The sequence below is a fragment of the Argiope bruennichi genome, chromosome X2 (assembly GCF_947563725.1).
Source record: "Argiope bruennichi chromosome X2, qqArgBrue1.1, whole genome shotgun sequence".
In the NCBI taxonomy this organism is placed as follows: Eukaryota; Metazoa; Arthropoda; class Arachnida; order Araneae; family Araneidae; genus Argiope; species Argiope bruennichi.
In genome coordinates, this window is record NC_079163.1 from 31,432,295 (window position 1) to 31,457,452 (window position 25,158).

The 25,158-nt window shown below is 40.3% G+C and overlaps 2 protein-coding genes across 2 annotated transcripts; both read left to right on the top strand.

Annotated features, from left to right (window-relative positions):
* Positions 1–2,138: 2,138 nt before the first annotated feature.
* On the top strand, positions 2,139–3,419 carry LOC129959694 (uncharacterized). The gene has a single exon (XM_056072583.1). It carries the CDS (start codon positions 2,139–2,141, stop codon positions 3,417–3,419), a length of 1,281 nt encoding a protein of 426 aa, XP_055928558.1.
* Positions 3,420–21,202: 17,783 nt separating this feature from the next.
* LOC129959695 (uncharacterized) lies at positions 21,203–22,690 on the top strand. The gene has a single exon (XM_056072584.1). The coding sequence runs from the start codon at positions 21,203–21,205 to the stop codon at positions 22,688–22,690; it is 1,488 nt and encodes a 495-aa protein (XP_055928559.1).
* Positions 22,691–25,158: the final 2,468 nt, after the last annotated feature.

The following is a 25,158-nucleotide window of genomic DNA, read 5'->3' on the forward strand; positions in this document are numbered from 1 at the left end:
AGTGTAAAACACATCTTGATTGAATGTCCTACTTTTAATTCACATCGTCTCCAATATTTTCATACGTCATTAGTAAGTTTGAAGGACCTGGTGGGTGAGAAATACCACCCAAATATTTTTAACTTTCTGAGAGCCATTGGCTTTTTAAATCACATTTAATGTTTCCGCAAATTTCTTTTGCCTTATCCTTTTAAAAATTTTAACGACTTTCCATCATTCGTTTCCTTTTTACTTCCTTTTCAAAATGTTATTTTGTTGTTTACTTTTAACATATATGAATGTTATGCAATTATGTTTTATGAAATTTTTATACTCGTTTTGTGCTGTAAGTAATTTTAATGATTAGTAAAGCCTATTTTACCTTTTGCTTGGCGCAGTATGGCCAGATATGGCTCTTGCGCCATAAAACTCCAACTAACCAACCAACCATCTCCAAAACAACTTGGGGTGCAGATAGAACTTCCCTCCTCCGTGTGTACCAGGCTGTTATCCTTTCTCGCATTGACTATGGATGTATGGTGTATGGATCTGCTCGCTCTAGCTTTTTACGACCTCTAGATACCATCCACCATTCGGCTTTGCGAATTTGCTCGGGCGCCTTTCGAACATCACCCATAGAAAGCCTCTATAATATCTGCCACCAGTTACCATTCGACTTAAGGCGTAAAAAAATATCTACTTTGTACTTCCTACACGCACAAGCTAACTTGTATAATCCATTGGGTGAAATGACACTATCGGCTGGACTGCGGAGACTGTATGATGCGCGTCCCTTTCACATACGCCCTTTTTGTGAGAAAATGAAAATGCTTCTGAATGATTTGGAAGTTAATGATATTGCTATTAAATCAGTTCCTTCTTTCCAATTCTCTCCTTGGAATGTTCCAAAATTTACCTTTTTGAACCCGTTTTCTGGTTTCAATAAAGACATAATTGCGTCAATTGTTTTACAGCAGCTTTTCCACTATCATCGCTATCTATATTCTTCTTTTGCACCAATTTTTACAGATGGTTCGAAATCTGATGGACATTTCGGTAGTGGCATCATAATTCCATCTGAGACACTGAGCTATCGTTTGCACAATTGTTGCTCAGTGTTTACTGCTGAGTTGACTGCCATTTTCTGTGCTCTTGAGAAGATCTCGCCAAACACTCAGGGTAATTTCATAATCTATACAGGTAGCATGAGTGCACTGGAGACATTATCCAACTACCATAATCGAATGCTTCCGATTGCTATTGAGGTATTGTCTCTTTTACGAACTCTTAAGGAAAAGGGATTTAATATTATATTTAGCTGGATACCAAGTCACGTGGGCATTGATGGAAATGAAGCTGCAGATGTCGCTGCAAAACATGCTTCCACTTCGCTGTGTCAAAGCATCCCATATAGTGACTTTAAAACAGCCATTTTTTCCCGCCTGCTATCAATATGGCAAGGAAAATGGGATCTGCAGACTGAGAATAAGTTGCATTCAGTCAAACCATCCATTGGTTTATGGCTTACGATTCCTATACGAGTGCTCGATGTTAAGTTCACTCGTCTCCGTATAGGGCACTCGCGTTTTACGCATAAGTATCTTATTTTTGGAGACAGTTCACCGATATGTCCTACATGTCGGGTCGTTTTTAGCATTAAACACATTTTAATAGAATGTTGCTCATTTAGCTCACATAGAATTCGTTTTTTTAAATCGTCATCTTTAACTTTAACAGACTTGGTGGGGGAGACGTACCACCAAAATATTTTCAAATTCTTAAAGGCTATTCGCCTTTTCACGTACATTTAATTCACTTTTTGTCTTTTCGATTTGTTTGACAACTAAAAATAACATTGTGACTTTCACTTTTTATTTCCACATTTAAACCATCATTGCGCATTTTAAATTTCTGAATGTTATATGTTCATTCTAATCTATTCAATTTTCGCCTTCTTTTACCGAGGCTAAACTGTTTTATATTTTAATTGATGAAACAATTTTTTATATAGTATGATTTTAAACCATATGCTTGGCGCAGCATCACCAGATATAACCCTTGCGCCAAAAAAAATCCAAAACAACAACAATTGGGCTTGGCGTTAAGGGTGATCACTGTCCCCGGGGGTGACTCCCAGCGTATAGGTTCTGGTTAGCATTATGGCAAGTGCCGAGGTTGGACAATTTCCAGAGCCGGTAACTACCATCCCTTGTTGGGCTCCGTGGTGGGCGATGCCGCCAGACCTGAATCACTACCAATGTCATATGGGCTCTTCTTCTAACGTCACTGTAGCATCATCCAATTCTCGTTTCATGATCATTAGCACTCAAAACACCTTTCATAGAGTTTCTCCATTTCTTGTAAACAAATTAATCCAGTTTACAATTGGTGAAGTACAAAATATTAAAAAACTACGCTCTGGTGACCTTCTGTTGCAGACGTCGGAAAAACAAACTGTTCTTATTAGCAAACTTACCAAATTAGGTGATTTTCCTATTCAAACAGCTTTGCATAAAACTTTACATTTTTCACGTGGTGTTATTTCTGAGCCAGATCTCATCGACTTGTTTGATGAAGATCTCGTCACAGAGTTTTCCGATCAGCAAGTATGCGCCGCGCGTCGTATTAACGTCCGACGTGACGGTCAACTTATACCAACAAAGCACATTGTCTTAACTTTTCAAACGCCAGTTCTTCCAAAATCAATCAAAGCGGGATACCAAATTGGTAGAGTTCGGCCATATATACCTAACCCTCTTAGGTGTTTTAAATGTCAAAGGTACGGCCATTCCCAGCAAGAATGTCGCAGTAAAACCAGCATGTTTGAGAAATGTGCTGAACCTGGACATGACATAAACAATTGCATTTCAGACACCATGAAATGTGTCAATTGCTGTGGGCCTTATACCTCCTTCTCAAAGTCTTGCCCTAAATGGACTCTAGAGAAGGAAGTGATATCCACGAAAATACGGAAAAACATATCCTACGCAGAAGCAAGAAAATTAATAAATGACAGAACTCCAAAAGTTGGTATCTCTTTCTCTGGTGTACTTAAAGCAACACTGATATGTATTAGTGCTCAAACTCATTCCCGCATTACTCAGTTACCACCCACTAGTTCAGTTTCAAATCAATCTACAAAATTGCCAGAAGTCTCCTCTGTTTCTTCGCTGTCATCCAATTGCCCTGCAATGAATAAAATCACCAAACGCAATCGTAATAATAAAACAAAAATTTCCACGTCATCATCTCATAAAACTTGGCAAGCACACTCAAAGCAAAGAACGAAAAAGAAAGCGCTAATGAATCGACATCCTGTGGCAGAAGATTACTTAAAAACTTATATATCATCTTCTGAATTTTCCGAGATGGAGTTAGACCCATCTACTATCTCTAAAAATCAATCAGGTGGGGAAAGAAAGAAAAAAACCTCCAGATAAATCCCAATCTTGATGGCCAAATTTGTTTCCTGGAACTGCCGTGGTTTCCGAACCAAGACTACCCCTCAGGGGCTCACCTACTATAGGTGAGTACGGGTGTCCCAATCCCGAGGTACCCAGGGATCTTTACTCCCTTTATGATTTACTCTCCACTACGCCTTCTGCTGTCTCCTTTTCTTTCTTTCCCTCGAGGGTAGTCGAGGGAGCTCTACATGTTTGCTTCTTGCTTCTCATGGACAGCCAAAACCCCACGTGTTGGCCGTGCGTGGCAACCCATTTGAAAGACGGGTGGTGCACTGTGGTCCCCGGTGTATCAATCGGCTGGTACCTAGTCACCTGAGTGGCTAGTCTGCTAGGGATCAAGCGAAGGGGTTACTCCTTGGGCTTGGCGTTAAGGGTGGTCACTGTCCCCGGGGGTAACTCCCAGCGTATAGGTACCGATTAGCACTAGGGTGGTTCCCTCAGGGGCTCACCTACTATAGGTGAGTACGGGTGTCCCAATCCCGAGGTTCCCAGGGATCTTTACTCCCTTCATGTTCAGTCTCCCCTACGCCTTCTGCTTTCTGCTGTTTCTTCATTCCCTCGACGGCAAGCGAGGGAGCTCTCCATGAGAAGCTGTCGCCGCTCTGTTTGCTTCTTGCTTCTCATGGACAGCCAATGTCCCACGTGTTGGCCGTGCGTGGCGACCCATTTGAAAGACGGGTGGTGCACTGTGGTCCCCTGTGCATCAATCGGCTGGTAGATGGTCACCTGAGTGGCTAGTCTGCTAGGGATCAAGCGAAGGGGTTACTCCTTGGGCTTGGCGTTAAGGGTGGTCACTGTCCCCGGGGGTAACTCCGAGCGTATAGGTAACCGATTAGCACTAAGGTAAGTGCCGAGGCTGGGAATGGCCAGAGCCGGTGGCTGCCTTCCCTTGTTGGGCTCCGTGGTGGGCGGTGCCGTCGGGCCCGAATCACTCTCAATATCGCATGGCTCCTCCCAAAAAGTCTCCCTTCAGTGGGCATAAGAAACATGTATTTTTTACTTCTCCTCATCAGTTTGATACTTTTTTCGTTATTAAACGAGTCTCTGACAAGCAGGATACTTTTAATTCTGTTTCGCCTTTTTTAGTGCAAAAAGCCATTGCAGCAGTTGTCGGCGAGGTTTCATCAATACGTAAAATGCGTTCAGGTGATTTGCTGGTAGAAGTCTGCTCCAAAAAGCAAGCCCAGCAAATCATAAAATTAAAAGCTTTAGCAAATATTCCAGTCACAGTTAATTCTCACACATCACTTAATTACTCAAAGGGTGTAATCACTTGTGGAGAACTTTTTAACGTTCCTCTGGAGGAAATAACTATGGAACTAAAGCCACAAGGAGTGACACATGTACGCCAGATTAATATTCGGCGGGATGGACAACTCCTTCCCACTAAACATTACATCCTTACTTTTCACAGTCCCAAATTGCCCGAATTCTTATATGCAGGCTACATAAAACTACCGGTACGACCATACATACCAAACCCTCTGCGTTGCTTCCAATGTCAACGTTTTGGCCACTCTAAGGCTAACTGCCGCGGGACCCTCACTTGCGCCCGCTGTGCAGAAAAGGGCCATGATAGCCAGCAGTGTTGCGCACCAGAAAAATGCGTAAACTGTGGGGGCAATCATACTTCATATTCTCGAAATTGTGAACGCTGGCAATTAGAAAAGCAAATAACATCAATTAAAATTAAAGAAAACCTATCCTACCCTGAAGCTAGGAAAAAAGTTCTAGCTCAAACTCCCACACCCGGCTTAACATACGCATCCGTTGTGAAAAAACCCTTTTGTGCAAACTGTTCTTGCAGCAATTGTGCTAAGTATACTACCCAAAACAAAACTACAGATAAATCTTCTGACTCTGATACCGATACTGTTGTAAAACCTACTATTCCCGAAAATATCAAACCAATTAAGTCTAAATCAAATACAAAATCCAAAAATTCTTTAAAGCTAAAGCTTGCGAAACGTGGCCTTACCTCGACACAGTTGCATTCAAAAATGAAATTAACAAAAACACAAAATTCCGTCGCACTGGGACTGGCGACGAAGGGTATCGTCCAAAAGGATTTAACTTCCATTTTTGGTGATACATTCAAATGTCCCGATACCATCGCCCTCCATCCTTCTGAAGGGGATGATGAAGAATTAGACATGAGTTGCGATACTCCGTCGACTCAAACGACTAGTCTTAAACTTTCTCCTATTACAAAAATCTCTTAATGGGTACCTTCCTCTCTTGGAATTGTCGCGGCATTCGATCCAAACTTTCTGACATCAAGTCCATCATCAACCACTTTCATCCCGTTTGTCTTGGTGTTCAAGAAACCTTTTTAACACCAAATATTCCTATAAAATTGCGCGGTTATAATTGTATTCGGAAAGATACAGACACAACATCCCATCCTTCTGGGGGCGTCTGTGTCTTCACATCAAATATGTATCCGAGCACGCATCTAAGCTTGCATACTTCTCTTCAGGCTGTGGCCGTACAGGTTCACATACGAACGTTGGTTACAGTCTGCTGTATTTACATACCGCCTAGTGATGTAATCTGTCAGCAAGATCTGGACAACCTAGTGGACCAGCTTCCTTCACCTTTTATTATACTTGGTGATTTCAACGGACATAGTACTTTGTGGGGTTCGAATAGTACAAACTCTCGTGGAAGACAGATTGAGCAGTTTATTGCCAATAACTGTCTCTGTTTACTTAACAATGAAGAGAAAACCTATTTTCACGAACCCACACGTAGCTTCCATACTCTTGACTTGGCCATATGTTCTCCTGAACTTCTGCCGCTGCTAACGTTCGCAGTGAGCAAACGGTTATACAATAGTGATCATTTTCCTATCATCCTCTCCCATGCTGCTAGCGGCGGTGCGACTTATTGTCCACCACGTTTTCTATTTCAGCGGGCAGATTGGATTGCCTTTTCACAGTTAGCAGATATCACCGAGACTATGGTCCGAACTGCAGATATTACGGAAGCTGTACAACTTGTCGTTGAAACCATAATAAATGCTGCAAACAGGAGTATCCCCAAAACTTCACCACGTCTTCCAAAATTTCGTAGACCATGGTGGAACGAAGCCTGTCGCGACAGTCATAAGAATCAAAAACGACTATGGAACAAATTTCGAAGGTACCCAACAACAGAGAATCTTGTAGCCTTTAAAAAAGCCAAAGCGCTTGCTCGTCGCTTTCGACGACGTAGTCAGAGGGAATCATGGATATCATTTGTTTCTTCCATAACATCCAACACTTCTAGTAAAAGCTTGTGGAGAAAGGTCAAGGCTGCTAATGGGATTTATAATGAATCATCCATCCCTGTATTAAAGACAGGAAGTGAGATGCATTCCGCCCCATTAGACGTAGCCAATACTCTAGGCCAAGCATTTGCACAAGTGTCCGCAACTGATTCTTACAGCCCTGAGTTTCTGGCAATTAAGAATCGCGCGGAACGGTTGCCTTTGCGCTTTAAAATCCGAGATGTCATTCCATATAATTGTGAATTCAGGATGTATGAACTAAACATGGCTTTGTCTCAGGTTCATGATACCTGCCCTGGACCAGATGGAATCACGTATAACATGCTTCGCCATTTGAATACCATTTCCCTTTCCAATCTGTTGATATTATTTAACAGAATATGGATTGAGCAGAAATACCCTTCACAATGGCGAGAAGCTGTTGTAATTCCCATCTTAAAACCTGGCAAAGAACCATCTGTCCCTCTGAACTACAGGCCGATTGCTCTTACAAATTGCCTTTGTAAGACCTTCGAGCGTATGGTCAACAGGCGTCTAATTTTCGAGTTAGAGAAACAAGGATGCATCTCCCCGTTGCAGAGTGGTTTCCGTAGAGGTCGGTCTACTTTTGACAACCTCATATTATTGGAAACCCAAATTCGCAACGCATTTGTTAGGAGGAACCACCATGTTTCAATATTTTTTGACATAGAGAAAGCGTATGACCGTGCCTGGCGCTATGGCATACTTTCCACACTTTTTAATTTAGGTTTTAGAGGCAACTTGCCTATATTCTTACAAAATTTTTTAACACAACGTTCTTTTCGAGTTCGAGTAGGTAACTCTTATTCTAATAATTTTATTCAAGCTGAGGGAGTTCCACAAGGAAGTGTCCTCAGTGTCACACTTTTTAATATTCATCTTAGCCAAATTTTAAATAATTTGCCTTCATCTGTAAATGGAACCCTTTATGTTGACGATCTGCAGATCTCATGCCAAGGTAGTAACATGGCACTAATAGAGCGACAATTGCAAAACGCAGTAAATAGAGTGGTAGATTGGTGCAATAACAACGGCCACACTATCTCCCCAGAGAAAAGTAGCTGCATTCACTTCTGTCGAAAAAGAAACATTCACCAGGATCCTTGTATTCGAGTTAAGAATATTCAAATTCCTGTGGTGAATGAAGTACGTTTTTTGGGAGTGATTCTCGATCGGAAACTCACCTTCCTTCCGCATATATTATATTTGCGGAAGAAGTGTGAGAAATCATTAAATATTCTAAAAGTTCTCTCAAACACATCTTGGGGTGCCGATCGAGCCTCCCTTCTCCGTGTTTATCAGGCAGTCATTCTCTCAAGGATAGATTATGGATGTATGGTATATGGTTCCGCCCGCTCATCTGTTTTGCGGCGATTGGATACCATCCATCATTCAGCATTGCGCATTTGCTCTGGTGCGTTCCGGACATCTCCAGTTGAAAGCCTATATATTATATGTCACCAACTACCCCTTTCTTTAAGGCGACAGAAATTGTCTGCCACATTTTATTTTCGAACGAAATCTGTTCCGAAACATCCTTTGAGCGAAATATCATTGCCAGTAGGTCTTCGTCGACTTTATAATGCCCGCCCTTCTCACATCCTTCCATTTTGTGAGAGAGCCAAATTGCTCCTTCATGACCCGGACTTTAACACGATTCGTGTTAAAGCTGTTGATGTCTATAGTATCCCACCATGGGATATCCCACAGTTTTCTTACTTGAATCCTTTCATTGGATTCGATAAATTCTCAACTGCTTCTGTGGTTTTCCAACAGATTTTCCTCTACCATCGCAATCAGTATTCTTCCTTTCATCCAATTTTCACGGATGGCTCGAAATCAGATGGTCATGTCGGCTGTGGCATAATATTTCCATCTGATACACTGAGCCACCGTCTTCATAATTGTTGCTCTGTTTTTACTGCTGAGATGGTGGCAGTTTTCTGTGCTCTACAGAAAATTTCACCCTCTACTCAGCGTAAATTTATTATCTACACCGATAGTATGAGTGCTTTGGAGACACTTTCGCATTATGACAATCGGACACATCCGATTGCTATCAAAATTTTGTTTACTTTGCGATTGCTGCAGAATGATGGGTTTCAAATCATTTTCTGTTGGATTCCGAGTCATGTCGGCATCTTGGGAAATGAGATGGCAGACTTGGCTGCAAAATCTGCATCGACCTTTTTGTGCATGGCTCTTCCCTTTTGTGATGTTAAAAGGTCCATTATTCGTCACTTTTATTGTAATTGGCAAAAGTTATGGGATCTGCAGATCGGAAATAAATTGCATTCTGTTAAAACGGACATTGCTTTGTGGCCTGTTCATCCTATACGTGAGATGGATGTAAAATTGACTCGTCTCCGTATAGGGCATACGCGCTTCACCCATAAACATCTCATATTTGGAGAAAATGCGCCTAAGTGCAACAGTTGCAAAGTTTCTTTTACTGTTCATCATGTGTTAATTGAATGTCCTGTTTTTAATTTTTATCGTGCACGTTTTTTTACTTCGGCATCTTTAACATTACAAGACCTGGTGGGTGAAAAATACCACCCAAATATTTTTAATTTTTTAAAAGCTATTAGTTTTTTCACTTGTATTTAGCATTTTTTTCTCCTTTTGTGCTATAAAGGATTAAATGAATTACTTTGTTTTGCTTTCTAATGAATCATAGTTTCGACTCTATTTGTATTTGTTTCATCTTTTTGCATGTGTTTTTATCTTTACACCGCTGATCTTGTTTTTTAATAAATGAATCTTTTATAAACATTTTTATAATTCTACCATTAGATTGGCGCAGCATGGCCAAGCATGGCTCTTGCGCCATAAAACTCAATCAATCAATCAATCAATTAGCACTAGGGTGGATGCCGAGGCTAGGAATAACCAGAGCCTGTAATTGCCTTCCCTTGTTGGGCTCCGTGGTGGGCGGTGCCATCGGACCCGAATCATCCTCTATGTCGTATGGGCTCCTCCAAACGTGGTCCCTTTAGTGGGCGTCAAAAAGTACAAATTTCTCCTAATTTTGAACAACATTTTGACCGATATTTTGTAATTAAACGTGCATCTGATAAAAACGAATCTTTTGACACAGTGTCTCCTTTCCTAGTGCAGAAATCTATCTCCGCAACAGTTGGGGAAGTTGCATCTATTAAAAAAATGAAATCTGGTGACTTGCTTATAGAGGTCAGTACTCGAAAGCAAGCCCAGAATATTCAAAAAGTGAAAGCTCTCGCCACGATCCCTGTTACTATCAGCCCTCACACATCGTTAAACACATCTCAAGGTGTAATTACTTGCGGGGAAATATTTAACCTACCTTTAGATTATATTCAAGAAGAGTTAAAACCACAAGGTGTTATAAAAGTTCGCCGCATTACCATCCGGCGAGAAGGCCAAATACTTGAAACTAAGCATCACATCCTCACTTTTAAGTCTCCAAAACTGCCAGATTTCATATATGCAGGTTATATCAAGCTACCTGTCCGACCATATATCCCAAACCCACTTAGATGTTTCAAGTGCCAGCGTTTTGGGCACTCTAAAGCTAATTGCCGCGGAACTGTTACTTGCGCCCGTTGCTCTGAAAAAGGGCATGAAAGCCAACAATGTTCTGCACCAGAGAAGTGCGTAAACTGCAAAGGTGAGCATACTTCTTTCTCTCGGTTATGTCCACGCTGGAAACTTGAAAAACAGATCACCACTACAAAAATTAAAGAGGAAATTTCTTACCCCGAAGCAAGAAAGAAAGTACTTGCACAGACACCGTTACCTGGTGTAAGCTATGCATCCGTGGTCCAGAAAAGCTTCTGTGAAAACTGCAGTTGTGGAAACTGCACTAGGAAGACTATACAATTAAAATCTCAAAAATCGTCGGATTCAGACACAGAAGAATCCATAAACAATATTTCTGACTCTGGAAAGCCAGAAAAAAAGCAAAGAAAATCGAAATCTGACAAATCCCTAAAATTAAAACTTGCAAAGCGAGGACTGTCAAAGTCAGACTTATCTTCGAAACTGAAGAAAAATGTTTCTAAAAACTCTGTAGCTTTGGGACTTGCTAGTCAAGGGATAGCTCATAGAGATTTAACATCAATTTTTGGAGGCATGCAAAACAGTCCTGATCTCAAACTCCATCCTTCTGAGGATGAGGATGAATTTGGGATGAATTGCGATATTTCAGCAACACAAACCACTGCCAATATTTCCCCTTCTGCAACTAGAATTTCTTAATGGGTACCTTTCTTTCTTGGAATTGTCGCGGCATTCGGTCTAAAATACAAGACATCAAATCTATTTTTAACCAATTTCATCCTATTTGCTTCGGTGTTCAAGAGACCTTCTTGACGCCTAACATCCCACTTAAATTAAGAGGCTATAATTGTGTGCGGAGAGATACAGACACTGGATCTCGTAATTCGGGTGGTGTTTGTATCTTTACTTCAAATTTGTATCCTAGTACACCTCTTGCTTTACATACTTCTTTACAGGCTGTGGCTGTACAAGTTCACATACGAACGTTGGTCACAGTCTGCTGCATTTACTTACCGCCTCATGATGTCATATGTCAGCAAGAACTTGATAACTTAGTAGACCAGCTTCCTTCACCTTTCATTTTATTGGGAGACTTCAATGGACATAGTACTTTGTGGGGTTCAGATAATACAAACTCTCGTGGACGACAGATTGAGCAGTTTATTGCTAACAACTGTCTCTGCCTGCTCAACAGTCAAGAGAAAACTTACTTCCACGAGCCCACACGTAGCTTCCATAGTCTTGATCTGGCCATATGTACACCTGAACTGCTGCCATTTCTCACTCTAACAGTTAGCAATAATCTTTACGGCAGTGATCACTTCCCAGTTATTGTCTCCCACGTTGATGGAGGTGGTGCGACTACTTGTCCACCAAGGTTCTTATTCAAGCGGGCAGACTGGGATGTATTCACACAATTAGCAGATATCACAGAAACTATGGTCAGTACTTGTGACATCACAGAAGCAGTACAACATGTCATTGACAGAATAATAAGCGCCGCAAATGCCACTATCCCGAAGACTTCCCCACGTCTGAAAAAATTTCGTAGACCGTGGTGGAATGAAGCTTGCCGCGATAGTCATAAACGACAAAAAAGATTATGGAACATCTTCCGAAGGTACCCGACAACAGAAAATCTTGTTGCTTTTAAACGAGCCAAAGCCCTTGCTCGTCGAATTCGTCGCCGTAGTCAGAGGGAATCTTGGATTAAATTCGTATCATCTATCACATCCTCCACATCCAGTAAGCATTTATGGAAGAAAGTAAAGGCTGCCAGTGGAATATATTGGGAAACCTCTATTCCTGTTTTAAATACAGGAAATAAGACGCATTCCTCTCCATCGGAAGTGGCCAATGCTCTCGGTCAAGCATTTGCACAGGTCTCCGCATCGGATTCGTATAGTCCTACTTTTCTGGCAATTAAGAATTCCGCGGAACGGTTGCATCTGCGCTTTAATGACCGATGTTCTTTTCCCTATAACTGTGAATTCAGGATGTTTGAACTGCAAATGGCCTTATCTCAAGCCCATGATACCAGTCCAGGGCCAGATGGGATCACATATATTATGCTCCGCCATCTGAATACAACTTCCCTTTCGAATCTGCTTATATTATTTAACAGAATATGGCTTGAACGGAAGTATCCTTCGCAATGGCGTGAAGCTATTGTGATCCCAATCTTAAAACCTGATAAGGAACCATCAAATCCTCTGAACTACAGACCAATTGCTCTGACGAGTTGCCTTTGTAAGACCTTTGAGTGCATGGTGAATACACGGCTTGTATATGAACTGGAGAAACAGGGATGTATCTCCCCGTTGCAGAGTGGTTTCCGTAGAGGTAGATCTACATTTGATAACCTCGTTTTCCTGGAAACCCAGATACGCAACACATTTGTTAGGGGGAATCACCTTGTCTCCATATTTTTTGATATTGAGAAGGCATACGACCGAGCATGGCGCTATGGCATACTTTCGACACTTTTTAAATTTGGTTTTAGGGGAAATCTTCCCATATTCTTGGAGAATTTTTTATCACATCGGACTTTCAGAGTCCGTGTAGGCAACTTTTATTCTGATTCTTTTATTCAAGCTGAGGGAGTCCCACAGGGAAGTGTCCTCAGTGTTACACTTTTTATTGTTCATATTAGTCAAGTTTTATCTGTTTTACCTTCAACTGTTCAGGGATCACTTTATGTTGACAATTTGCAGATCTCATGTAAAGGGAGCAATATGAATTTAATCGAGAGACAATTGCAAAATGCAGTAAATAAGGTAGTGGCTTGGTGCGATAATAACGGGCATACTATCTCTCCGGAGAAGAGCCGATGCGATCATTTCTGCAGGAAAAGAAATATCCATTTAGATCCTGTCATTCAAATACGAAATACACCCATCTCAGTTGTGGATGAAATACGATTTCTAGGAGTGATTTTTGATCGAAAACTCTCCTTTCTTCCACATATCTCAAATCTGCGGAAGAAATGCGAGAAATCTTTAAATATTTTAAAGGTTCTCTCCAAAACATCTTGGGGGGCCGATCGGACATCTCTGCTCCATATTTACGAAGCCGTTATCCTCTCTCGCATGGATTACGGATGTATGGTGTATGGTTCCGCACGTGCTTCTATACTGCGACGCTTGGATACCATTCACCATTCTGCTTTAAGGATTTGTTCCGGAGCATTTCGTACCTCTCCCGTTGAGAGCCTCTATTCTATTTGCAACCAGCTACCTCTTGATTTAAGGCGTAAAAAATTGTCTGCCTGTTATTATTTCCGTACAAAATCTTTGCCCAGTCATCCCATTTCTAATATAACACTACCAGTTAGTCTTCGCAGACTATATGAGGCCCGTCCCTCTCACATTCTTCCATTTGGTGAGAGAGCAAAAGTACTTTTGCATGACTCGGGCCTTTCAAATGTTACAATTAAGACTGTAGATTTATTTTGTTTCCCCCCCCTGGGATATACCACAATTTTCATACATGAATCCCTTCTCAGGATTTACTAAATCGTCAAATGATCCAAATATTTTCAAATTCCTGTTTTTGCATCATCGCTGTCGTTATTCCTCCTTTATACCAATTTTTACGGATGGCTCAAAATCAGATGGCTATGTTGGATGTGGCATAATTCTTCCTTCTGATACAATGAACTATCGTTTACATAATTGCTGTTCAGTATTCACTGCTGAGTTGATGGCAATTTTCTGTGCTCTGGAAAAAATTTCGCCCTCCTCTCAGCGTAACTTCATTATTTATACCGATAGTTTGAGTGCTCTGAGACACTCTCGCACTATAGCAATCGGATGCATTCGATTGCGATTAGAATACTATTTACTTGGCGTCTCTTACAAAATGAAGGTTTTCATATCCTTTTTTGTTGGATCCCGAGTCACGTAGGCATTTCTGGGAATGAAGAAGCCGATTCAGCGACAAAATCTGCTGACTCTTTTTTGTCCCATAAACTTCCAAATTGCGACATTAAGAGATTTTTCATTAAACATATTCATTCAACATGGCAATTAACATGGGATTTGAAGACGGAGAATAAACTTCATTCCGTCAAGCCTACAATTGGTTTATGGCCTGTTCACCCTATACGGGAGGTTGATGTGAAATTGACTCGCCTCCGTATAGGACACACCCGTTTTACTCATCGTCATCTCATCTTGGGTGAAAGGGTGCCAATTTGCCCCACTTGTCATATTGCTTCTAGTGTCAAACATATTTTAATTGAGTGTCCCAATTTTAATGTTCATCGTCATAATTTTTTCTACTCGTCTTCTCTTAACTTGCAAGACCTAGTGGGTGAAAAATGCCACCCAAATGTTTTTAAATTTTTAAGAGCTATTGGTTTCATTAACTATATATAACACCTATTTCATCTGTTTGTTCTTCCGTTTATGTTAAATGTATTTTATTATATGATTATTTTTCATTTACGTTAATCATTGTCCTACGTTAAGACGGTTTTTTAATATTTGTATCGACGCATTTTACGTGGTTTTTATTGCTTTCACTTGTTTTTAAAATGTCTTATTTTAAATGTCTGATCTGATTTTACCGTATGCTTGGCGCAGTATAGCCAAATATGGCTCTTGCGCCAATAAACCATATACTACTACTACTACTACTACTACTACTACCACAAACCCCCACGTGTTGGCCGTGCGTGGCGACCCATTAGACGGGTGGTGCACTGTAGTCCCCGGTGTGTCAATCGACTTGTAGATGGTCACGTAAGTGGTTAGTCTGCTAAGGATTAAGCGAAGGGGTTACTCCTTGGGCTTGGCGTTAAGGGTGGTCACTGTCCCCGGGGGTAACTCCGAGCGTATAGGTAACCGATTAGCACTATGGTAAGTACCGAGGCTGGAAGTGCCCAGAGCTGGTGGCTGCCATCCCTTGTTGGGCTCCGTGGTGGGCGGTGCCGTCGGGCCTGAACCCCCATCAATATCGTTTTCCAAAAATTGTTTTATCATCATCGCTGTCAGTATTCTTCTTTTACACCAGTTTTTACGGATGGCTCGAAATCAGATGGACATGTTGGTTGTGCAATTATAACTCCATCTGATACACTGAGCTATCGTCTGCACAACAGTAGCTCTGTATTTACGGCTGAGTTAGTAGCAATTTTCTGTGCTCTACAAGAAATCTCCTCTTCTACTCAGCGTAATTTCATCATTTATACTGACAGTATGAGTGCTTTAGAAACACTTTCTAATTATCAGATTCAGATGCACCCAGTTGCAGTCCAAATTTTATTTACATTAACAATCCTACGAAATAAAGGATTTAAAGTCATTTTTGGTGGGTTCCGGGGCATGTAGGTATTTACGGCAATGAAAGGGCAGATTTTGCTGCTAAAGCTGCATCAACTTTTCTAACACATTCACTTGTCTATTCTGATGCCAAAAGTTCCTTCACTAGTTCGCTCTTTACTAACTGGCAGCAATCATGGGATCTGCAGATCCACAACAAATTACATTCAATTAAACCGACAATTAGTTTGTGGCCTGTCCATCCTATACGAGAGGTTGATGTCAAATTGACTCGCCTCCGTATAGGACATGCTCGTTTTACACACAAACATCTCCTTTTTGGCCAGGCAACACCAAAGTGCTCCACATGTCGTGTAGATTTTACCATTAAACATATTTTAATCGAGTGCGCATCTTTTAATTCCTTTCGTTTACACTTTTTTAAATCATCGTCACTAACTTTACAAGACCTGGTGGGTGAAAAATTCCACCCAAACATTTTTAAATTTTTAAAAACCATTGGTTTTTATAGTTGTATTTAGCATTTTTTAACTTCTGTTCACATTCGACAATTCATTGTAACGTTCGTTTTGCGAATCAGTATTTCATTTATAAATGCATTAACCTTATATATTTCTGCACTTTCATTTTTCCCATTTTTTGATACATTTGGCTTTTATATCTTAACATGTGTGTTTATATAAATTATTTTTATTTTTTTACCATCTGCTTGGCGCAGCATAGCCAAACATGGCTCTTGCGCCAGAAAACCCGAACAACCAACCAACCAACCCATCAATATCGTATGGGCAAAAAAAACTTTGCTCCCTTCAGTGGGCAACAGAAGAACGTTAACATTTTTGAAAAACCTTTTGACAAATTCTTTGTTATCAAACGCATTTCAGAAAAAAATGAATCATTTAATAGTGTCTCACCATTTCTAGTAGAAAAAGCAATGACAGGAGCAGTTGGAGAAGTTGTATCAACTCGGAAACTTCGCTCTGGCGACTTACTTGTAGAAGTCGGTAGTCGCAAACAATCTCAGCAAATAATTAAACTGAAGGCATTAGCATCTATAACTGTTAGTGTAAGCGCTCATAGGACGCTTAATTCTTCAAAAGGCGTTATAACCTGTGGCGAGCTATTCAACGACACCTTGGATAAAATTACAGCAGAATTGAAACCCGAAGGAGTGACACATGTACGCCGGATAACAATTCGGCGGGATGGACAACTTCTTCCTACAAAACACTTTATTTTGACATTTAATAGACCTAAATTGCCAGAACGGGTAAAAGTGGGCTATATGAGACTAGCAGTGAGGCCTTACATACCGAATCCTCTCCGGTGCTTTCAGTGCCAACGATTTGGACACTCGAAATCCAACTGCCGCGGGACTCTCACTTGCGCCCGGTGTGCAGTAAAAGGCCACGAAAGTCAGCAGTGTTCCGCTGAAGAAAAATGTGTGAATTGCAATGGTAACCACACTTCATTTTCTAGATCTTGTCCACGATGGTTGATGGAGAAACAGATTCTAACAGTTAAGCATAAAGAAAATATCTCATACTCTGAAGCTAGGCGTAAAGCTAATGTTGCTCTACATACAGACCCTGAAGTATGCAGTAATAACAAACCGACGAAAGAACTCCGAAAAAAATTAAAATCTTCTGGTATTACCAATCAATTTCCACCTGATGAACTTTTATCTATTAACCCATCCTCTTCAGACCTCTCTGAAATGGATATGGAACCTTCTACGCAGCTCGATGATGTTACTGCAGGCAAAATTAAGAAAAAATCTCAACGTAAACGCTGATTTTATGGCCACACTTATTTCATGGAACTGTCGTGGCTTTCGCAATAAATTGCACCAAATCAAGGACTTTATTAACAATTTTCACCCTGTCTGCATGGCATTTCAAGAGACATACTTAAAATCAAGCGACCCAGCAAAAATTAAACGTTATAGTTTGATTCGAAGAGATGGTAACTCTGATAGAGCATCGGGAGGTGTTGCTCTCCTCGTCTCGCATGACCATCCCACATCTATAATCCCACTTCACACACAACTGCAAGCGGTTGCGATTCGTACTGCGATTCCTCGCTTAATTACAGTTTGTTCTCTTTACTTGCCTCCTAATTCCACCATTGATAAACATGAACTTGATAGATTAGTTTCTGAATTGCCAACACCGTTCATAATAATAGGTGATTTTAACGCTCATAGTCCTATTTGGGGTAGTAATAGCACGAATCCTCGTGGAAGACAAATTGAGGAATTTATTTCTGATCACTCTCTTTGTCTTTTGAATAATGGTGACTATACCCACTTTCATTTGGGTAGTAAAACTTTCCATTGTTTAGATCTTGCTCTCTGTTCAGCCCCTATTGCTCCGTTTTTCACTTTTCGAGTGGGGAATGACTTATGTGAAAGTGATCATTTCCCAATTTTCCTCACTCAAGTTAATATACCTGTCATGGTACCGCAACGACCTAAACGTTATATTTTTGATAAAGCTGATTGGACGAGTTTCACTAGCAGAGCCAAAATATCAAGGGATATGGTGGAACATCCAGACCTTGATGTTGTTGTCGATAATGTGACCTCTTCAATACTCAGAGTAGCAGATGAAACAATTCCGAAATCTGGCACTGCTTTCCCCAAATTTCGGAAACCTTGGTGGAATAGTCAGTGCACAGAAACGCGCAGGAATCAACAAATTGCATGGAATAAGTTCCGAAGACGGCCATCTACGGAAAATTTTATTTTATTTCAAAAAGCTAAAGCTATAGCTAGACGTACTCGGCGCCAAGCCCAACGGAATTCCTGGATTAAACTTACATCCAATATTAATTCTTCTGTATCAGTGACAGAAATGTGGAATCTAGTAAAAAAGGCGTGTGGAATTTATTCTGAATATCCTGTATCATATTTAAAAGTGAAGGATCGGGAAATTTGTGACTTACAGGAAATGACTAATATTTTAGCAGAAACATTTGCATCTGTATGCGCAGCACAAAACTATACAGAACCATTTCTGTCATATAAGAACACAACAGAAAAAATTACCCTTCGATTTCGCACAAAAAAGATTCTCACATATAACGTCGATCTGACCATAGAAGAATTACGTAAATCATTGTCCACAACTAAGCAAACTTCACCAGGTCCTGATGGCATCACTTATTCTATGATCTCGCATCTGTCAGATGACTCTCTTGATAATATTCTATACATGTTTAATAGAATATGGAAAGAGCATTATTTTCCATCAAAATGGAAATATGCCACCGTCATTCCCATATTGAAGCCTAATAAAGATCCTTTAGATCCTCTCAATTACCGTCCAATTGCATTGACCAGCTGCATGTGCAAACTTCTTGAAAAGATTGTAAATGCGCGTTTAACCTATATTTTGGAAAAAAACGGATGTATTTCGCCATTTCAGAGCGGTTTCCGTAAAGGCCGCTGTACAACAGATAATCTGATTTTATTAGAAAGTGCCATTCGTACAGCCTTTCTCAGACGCCACCATCTGGTCTCAATTTTTTTCGACATAGAGAAGGCTTATGATAGAGCATGGCGATATGGGATTTTGAAAGACCTATTTGAGCTGGATTTTCGTGGACATTTGCCTATGTTTATACAAAACTTCTTACAACACCGTTATTTTAGAGTTAGACTGGGAAATACTTATTCTGATGTTTATTGCCAAGAAGAGGGAGTTCCTCAGGGTTCAGTTTTAAGTGTAACCCTATTTATTTTAAAAATTAATAATATTTTATCAGTTTTACCTTCCAGCATACAAAGATCACTTTATGTGGACGATCTTTAGATATCTTGTTCTGGTAGAGATATGAGATTTATTGAAAGACAGCTGCAAACAGCAATCAATAATATGATAGCTTGGACAAATAAAAACGGTTTCACGTTTTCTGCTCAAAAAACCTTTGGTGTTCATTTCTGTAGAATGAACACCTTTAATTATGCAGAATGAATGCAAATTTCTTGGGGTAATTTTTGACAAAAAATTGACTTTCCTTCCCCATATCACATATTTGAGTAAGACATGTCTCAAGTCTCTAAATATTTTAAGAGTTCTCTCAAACACTGCTTGGGGCGCTGATCGCACTTGCTTACTACGTGTATATAGAAGCGTCATACGTTCAAAACTGGATTATGGGTGCATCGTTTACGGATTCACGCGACTTTCATACCTTTCACGTCTTAATTATATCCACCATCAGGCTTTAAGACTATGCTCAGGCTCTTTCCGCACCTCTCCAGTAATGAGTTTGTATGTGGAAAATTTTGAGCCATCTTTGACTCGCAGAACACACATGCTATCCTTTTGTTATTACTTTCGAGTTTTATCAACCGAAAATAACCCTTTGAGGAAAATATTTTTGGATCACAGCACAGACAGGCTATTCAATAACCGGTCTTCATGTATACCTCCTTTGGGACTACGAATTTGCCAATTACTTCCAGATGAATTTCAGACTCTTGATGTCAGCAATAGTGATTCACTTCTAACCCCCCCCCCTTGGATCTGCAATAACATCACCTACCTGAATCCTTTTAAGAATCTATACAAAGCAGAGATATGTAGCTCTATTTTCAAATCTATTTTCTTTTCCCACAGACAATTATTTCATGATTATCTACCCATTTATACAGATGGCTCTAAATCTGATACAAATACTGGTTGCGCTTTTGTTTGTGAGAATGACATTATAAGTTATAAACTTCACGATTTCACCTCTGTTTTTACCTCTGAATTGACAGCATTGTATATATCACTAAAATATCCTTCTGAAAAAAGTCCAGTAAAAGCCATTAGTTACTCTGACTCTTTGAGTGCTTTGGAATCCTTGAATGGTGGTAAGAATTCTCATAGTCTTACATGGGAAATCAAGCGTTTGCAATCCCATCTGCATAGGAGAGGTTTTACAATTTTATTTTCATGGATACCAGCGCATGTCGGCATAACAGGTAATGAACAGGCAGATACTGCAGCTAAATTTGCTACTACATATCGCCCTCAACCTCTTCATTACACTGATATAAAGAGCACAATACGTAAGTGGATGCTGAAGACTTGGCAAAATGACTGGAATCAAGAAGTAAATAACAAATTCCACGAAGTGAAACCGTATATTACGACATGGACTTCAACTTTCAACAGAAAATTTGATGTAATTTTAACTAGATTGCGTATTGGCCATTCACGTATCACACACAGACATTTACTATTCGGTGAATCTCCACCTGTGTGCGGTTCGTGCAATGTTCCACTGACTACACGTCATATTTTAATTGAATGTTCGGATTTTTATAGAGAGCGCATTAACTTTTTTAACTCCTCTGATTTTAACTTGTCTTTCCTTATAAGAGAAAGACCCCATAAAAATTTAATTTCGTTCTTAAAGAAAATTGGAATTTTTAATGAAATTTAAATTTACTATTATAGTACTTTTACCTACTGTTTTACCAGTTTTTTACGTTGGATCTTAATTAACTAAATACAAACTCGACAAATGAACTGTGTTTTCGGTGCAGCATATCCTAGAAAAGGATCTTGCGCCAGAGAATTATCACATCCATCCATCAAGGGACACTATATGTTGACGATTTGCAGATTTCTGCTCAAGGCTGTAATATGCACTTGATTGAAAGGCAACTGCAGAATGCAGTGAACAAACTAGTTTCCTGGTGTGAAAGAAATGGGCACACTCTTTCTCCAGAAAAGAGTCGTTGCGTACATTTCTGCCGGAAGCGAAACATGCACCCAGATCCTATAATTAACATTCAAGGAAACGCCATTCCTGTTGAGGATGACGTGCGATTCTTGGGAGTGATTTTTGACAAAAGACTCACTTTCCTTCCGCATATTCTATATCTGCGAAAGAAGTGTGATAAATCTCTTAATATCCTAAAAGTGCTGTCAAATACTTCATGGGGTGCCGATCGCCCATCCCTTCTCCGGATATACCAAGCCGTTATTTTATCCCGTATAGATTACGGTTGCATGATATATGGTTCTGCACGCCCTTCTGTTTTGCGCAGGCTTGATACGGTGCATCATTCTGCCCTGAGAATTTGCTCTGGTGCTTTCCGCACATCACCTGTAGAAAGCTTATATGTCATCTGCAATCAAATGCCTCTAGATCTGCGACGTCGGAAATTAATTGCACAATATTATTTCCGAGTGCAGTCGATTCCGAAACACCCTGTTAGGCAGTTGTCTCTACCAGTTGGTCTTTGTAGACTATATGATGCACGCCCCTCTCACATTCTTCCCTATTGTGAGAGAGTAAAAATTCTGCTGAATGATTCGGGACTCCAGGAGGCTACAATTCAACCTATTAATTACTTTTCTTTCCCACCTTGGGATACTCCAAATTTCTCATTCTTGAACCCGTTTACGCGATTTGACAAATCCACAACAGCACCTATTATCTTTCAGAAGCTGTTTAAAGATCATCGCAGCCAGTATTATTCGTACACAGAAGTATTCACTGATGGGTCAAAATCAAATAGTCATGTTGGTAGTGGTGTTGTTTTACCTACTCAGACATATAGCTACAGTTTGCCCACATCATTCTCGGTTTTGACTGCTGAATTGGTTGCAATAACATATGCCCTTGAAGTGATTTCAACTTCTTGTACACGCACCTTTTGCATCTACAATGACAGCAAGAGTGCTTTGGAATCTCTTTCCGATTTCAGTTATTTAATGCATCCGGTTGCTTTGGAAATCCTGGTTTTTCTTCAATCCCTTGAAAACAAAGGGTTCGAAATTCTATTCTGCTGGGTTCCGAGCCATGTCGGAATACCTGGAAATGAAATGGCTGATACTGCAGCAAAATCCTCAAGCACTTTTCATGAGCGAGCGCTTCCGCATGGCGATGCAAAGACATGTTTTGCTCGGCACGTTCACATATTGTGGCAACGATCTTGGGATCAGCAGATTTCCAATAAGCTGCATTCTCTTCAACCAATGATTCGCTTATGGCCTACCATTCCAGTGCGTGGGCTTGATGTAAAATTAATTCGGCTCCGCATTGGTCATACACGATTCAGCCATAAACACCTTTTATTTGGTGAACCATGTCCAAAATGCACGACAAATGCCATACAGTTTTAAGTGTACGTCATGTTTTAATCGATTGTCCTGCTTTTAATAATCAACGGTTACGATTTTTTAATACAGTGTCTATAGACATGCTTGAACTACTGGGTGAGAAACCTCACTCTAACATTTTTAAATTTCTGCAGACCATTGGTTTGATGCATTTTATTTAAGTTTTGTCCAATTTGGAATCTTTTTCGTCTGTCAGCAATTTATGAAATTTTACTTTTTCCATGGATGTTTTTTAAATACCGTTTTAATGCATCGGCTTGCGATTGGAATTTTTAACCTTGCCTAGTTTTTTTTAATCGGAATAACCTCTTTAAATATCTTTGAAATGCTTCTTACCATTTGATTGGCGCAGCATGGCCAGATATGGCTTTTGCGCCATAAAACCTAAACAACCAAACCAAACCGAACCAAGACTACTCGTATTAAAGACCTAATTAATGATACCCATCCGATTTGTATAGCTCTGAAAAAAATTATTTGAAACCGTCTGACTCTATGAAAATAAGACGTTATAGTCTTATCCGAAAGGATAACGAATCTGATCGGGCTACTGGAGGTGTTGCTCTCCTTGTATCCCATAATACGCCCTCGTCTATCATTACATTACATACAAATTTGCAAGCTGTTGCCGTTCGAGTCTTGAACCCTTTTTTGACGACAATATAGGGTCTTTACTTGCCATCCCCGATAGAATTAAGAGATCTTAATGCCTTAGTGGATGAATTACCATCTCCTTTCATCATAGTGATCTAAATGGCCATAACCCTCTCTGGGGAAGTAAAGTTGTTAATCCTCGTGGGTGAAGAATTTAGGAAGAATTAGAAATTAGGAATTAATTAGAAAATTAGGAATTAATTAGGAAATTAGGAAGAATTTAGAAATTAGGAAGAATTTATTAATAACCATTCACTATACCTGCTCAATAATCCCCTCAGGGGCTCACCTACTATAGGTGAGTACGGGTGTCCCAATCCCGAGGTACCCAGGGATCTTTACTCCCTTTCAGTTCGCTCTCCCCTCGGTCTTCTGCTTTTGGCTGTGATTTTTCTTTCCCTCGAGGGTAGGTGAGGGAGCTCTCCATGAGAAGCTGTCGCCGCTCTGTTTGCTTCTTGCTTCTCGTGGACAGCAAATACCCCCACGTGTTTGCCGTGCGTGGCGACCCATTAGACGGGTGGTACATTTCGGTCCCCGGTGTATCAATCGGCTGGTATCCCAACCATTTGGCTGGTCTGCTCAAGGGGATCAAGCGAAGGGGTCACTCCTTGGGCTTGGCGTTAAGGGTGGTCACTGTCCCCGGGAGTGACTCCCAGCGTATAGGTTTCGATCAGCACCATGGTAAGCGCCGAGGCTGGGGCGAGCCAGAGCCGGTGGCTGCCATCCCTTGTTGGGCTCCGTGGTGGGCGGTGCCGTCGAGCCCGAATCATTCACCATATCGCATGGGTCTTTCAAATAATCAACATAGTAATGCTTTTTTGAAATTTTTTATCGTTTTTTCTGAAAATAATGACTTAAAGAACATATCTCCCATTTTAATTCATAAAAGTATCTCTGCCCTTGTCGGAGAGGTAAAATCAATTAAAAAACTGAACAATGGAAAACTTTTAATAGAAGTCATGAATATGAAACAATCTGAAAATATATTGAAACTAGAAAAAATAGGGAACATAGACGTCAAAGTCACTCCACACCGTACACTTAATCATTCCAGAGGCGTTATTTCCGAAAGTGAATTTCAAAGAGATCTGGAAGAAGATATACTAGAATGTCTGAAAAGCCAAAAAGTCATAGCAGTCCGCCGAATTACAATCAAACGAAATGGTCAGAACTTCCCAACAAAACATCTCATTCTTACATTTGACACTCCTGTATTACCAAAATCCGTTAAAATAGCTTATATAAACTGCCAGGTTAAACATTTTATACCTAATCCCTTGCGTTGCTTTAAATGTCAAAAGTTTGGCCATACAATTACGGCTTGTCGGGGAAAACAAATTTGTGCTCGGTGCTCTAGTCCAGACCACGAAAGCAACACCTGCAATTCTACCGAAACAAAATGCTATAACTGCGATGGTGATCATCCCTCGTACTCCAGATCCTGCCCACATTATAAATTAGAAAAGGAAATCCTGACAGTTAAAATAACAAAAAATCTCTCTTTCCCAGATGCTCGAAAAATAGTCACCGACAGAACACCCAAACCAAACCTCTCTTATGCATCTGCACTAAATCCATCAGTCCCCCCATCACAACAAACAACATCTGTCATAAATAATCTTAAAACAACTACAGCAGCAAATACTCCTGTTAATAATGAACTAATAACAATTAAAAAAAGTGACTGGCTTGAACTTCTTGCAATTAAAAAGTCTTGGGAGAATGCTTCATCGTCCTCCGCCGTATCACATTCAACTCCTGTACCAACGATTCAACCAAATCCACCTTATCCAACCATTAGCAGTGATGAACAAGCA

Coding starts and splice junctions, on each gene's coding strand:
- LOC129959694 (XM_056072583.1), top strand. CDS start 2,139: ATGGCAAGTGCCGAGGTTGGACAATTTCCAGAGCCGGTAACTACCATC.
- LOC129959695 (XM_056072584.1), top strand. CDS start 21,203: ATGCACTTGATTGAAAGGCAACTGCAGAATGCAGTGAACAAACTAGTT.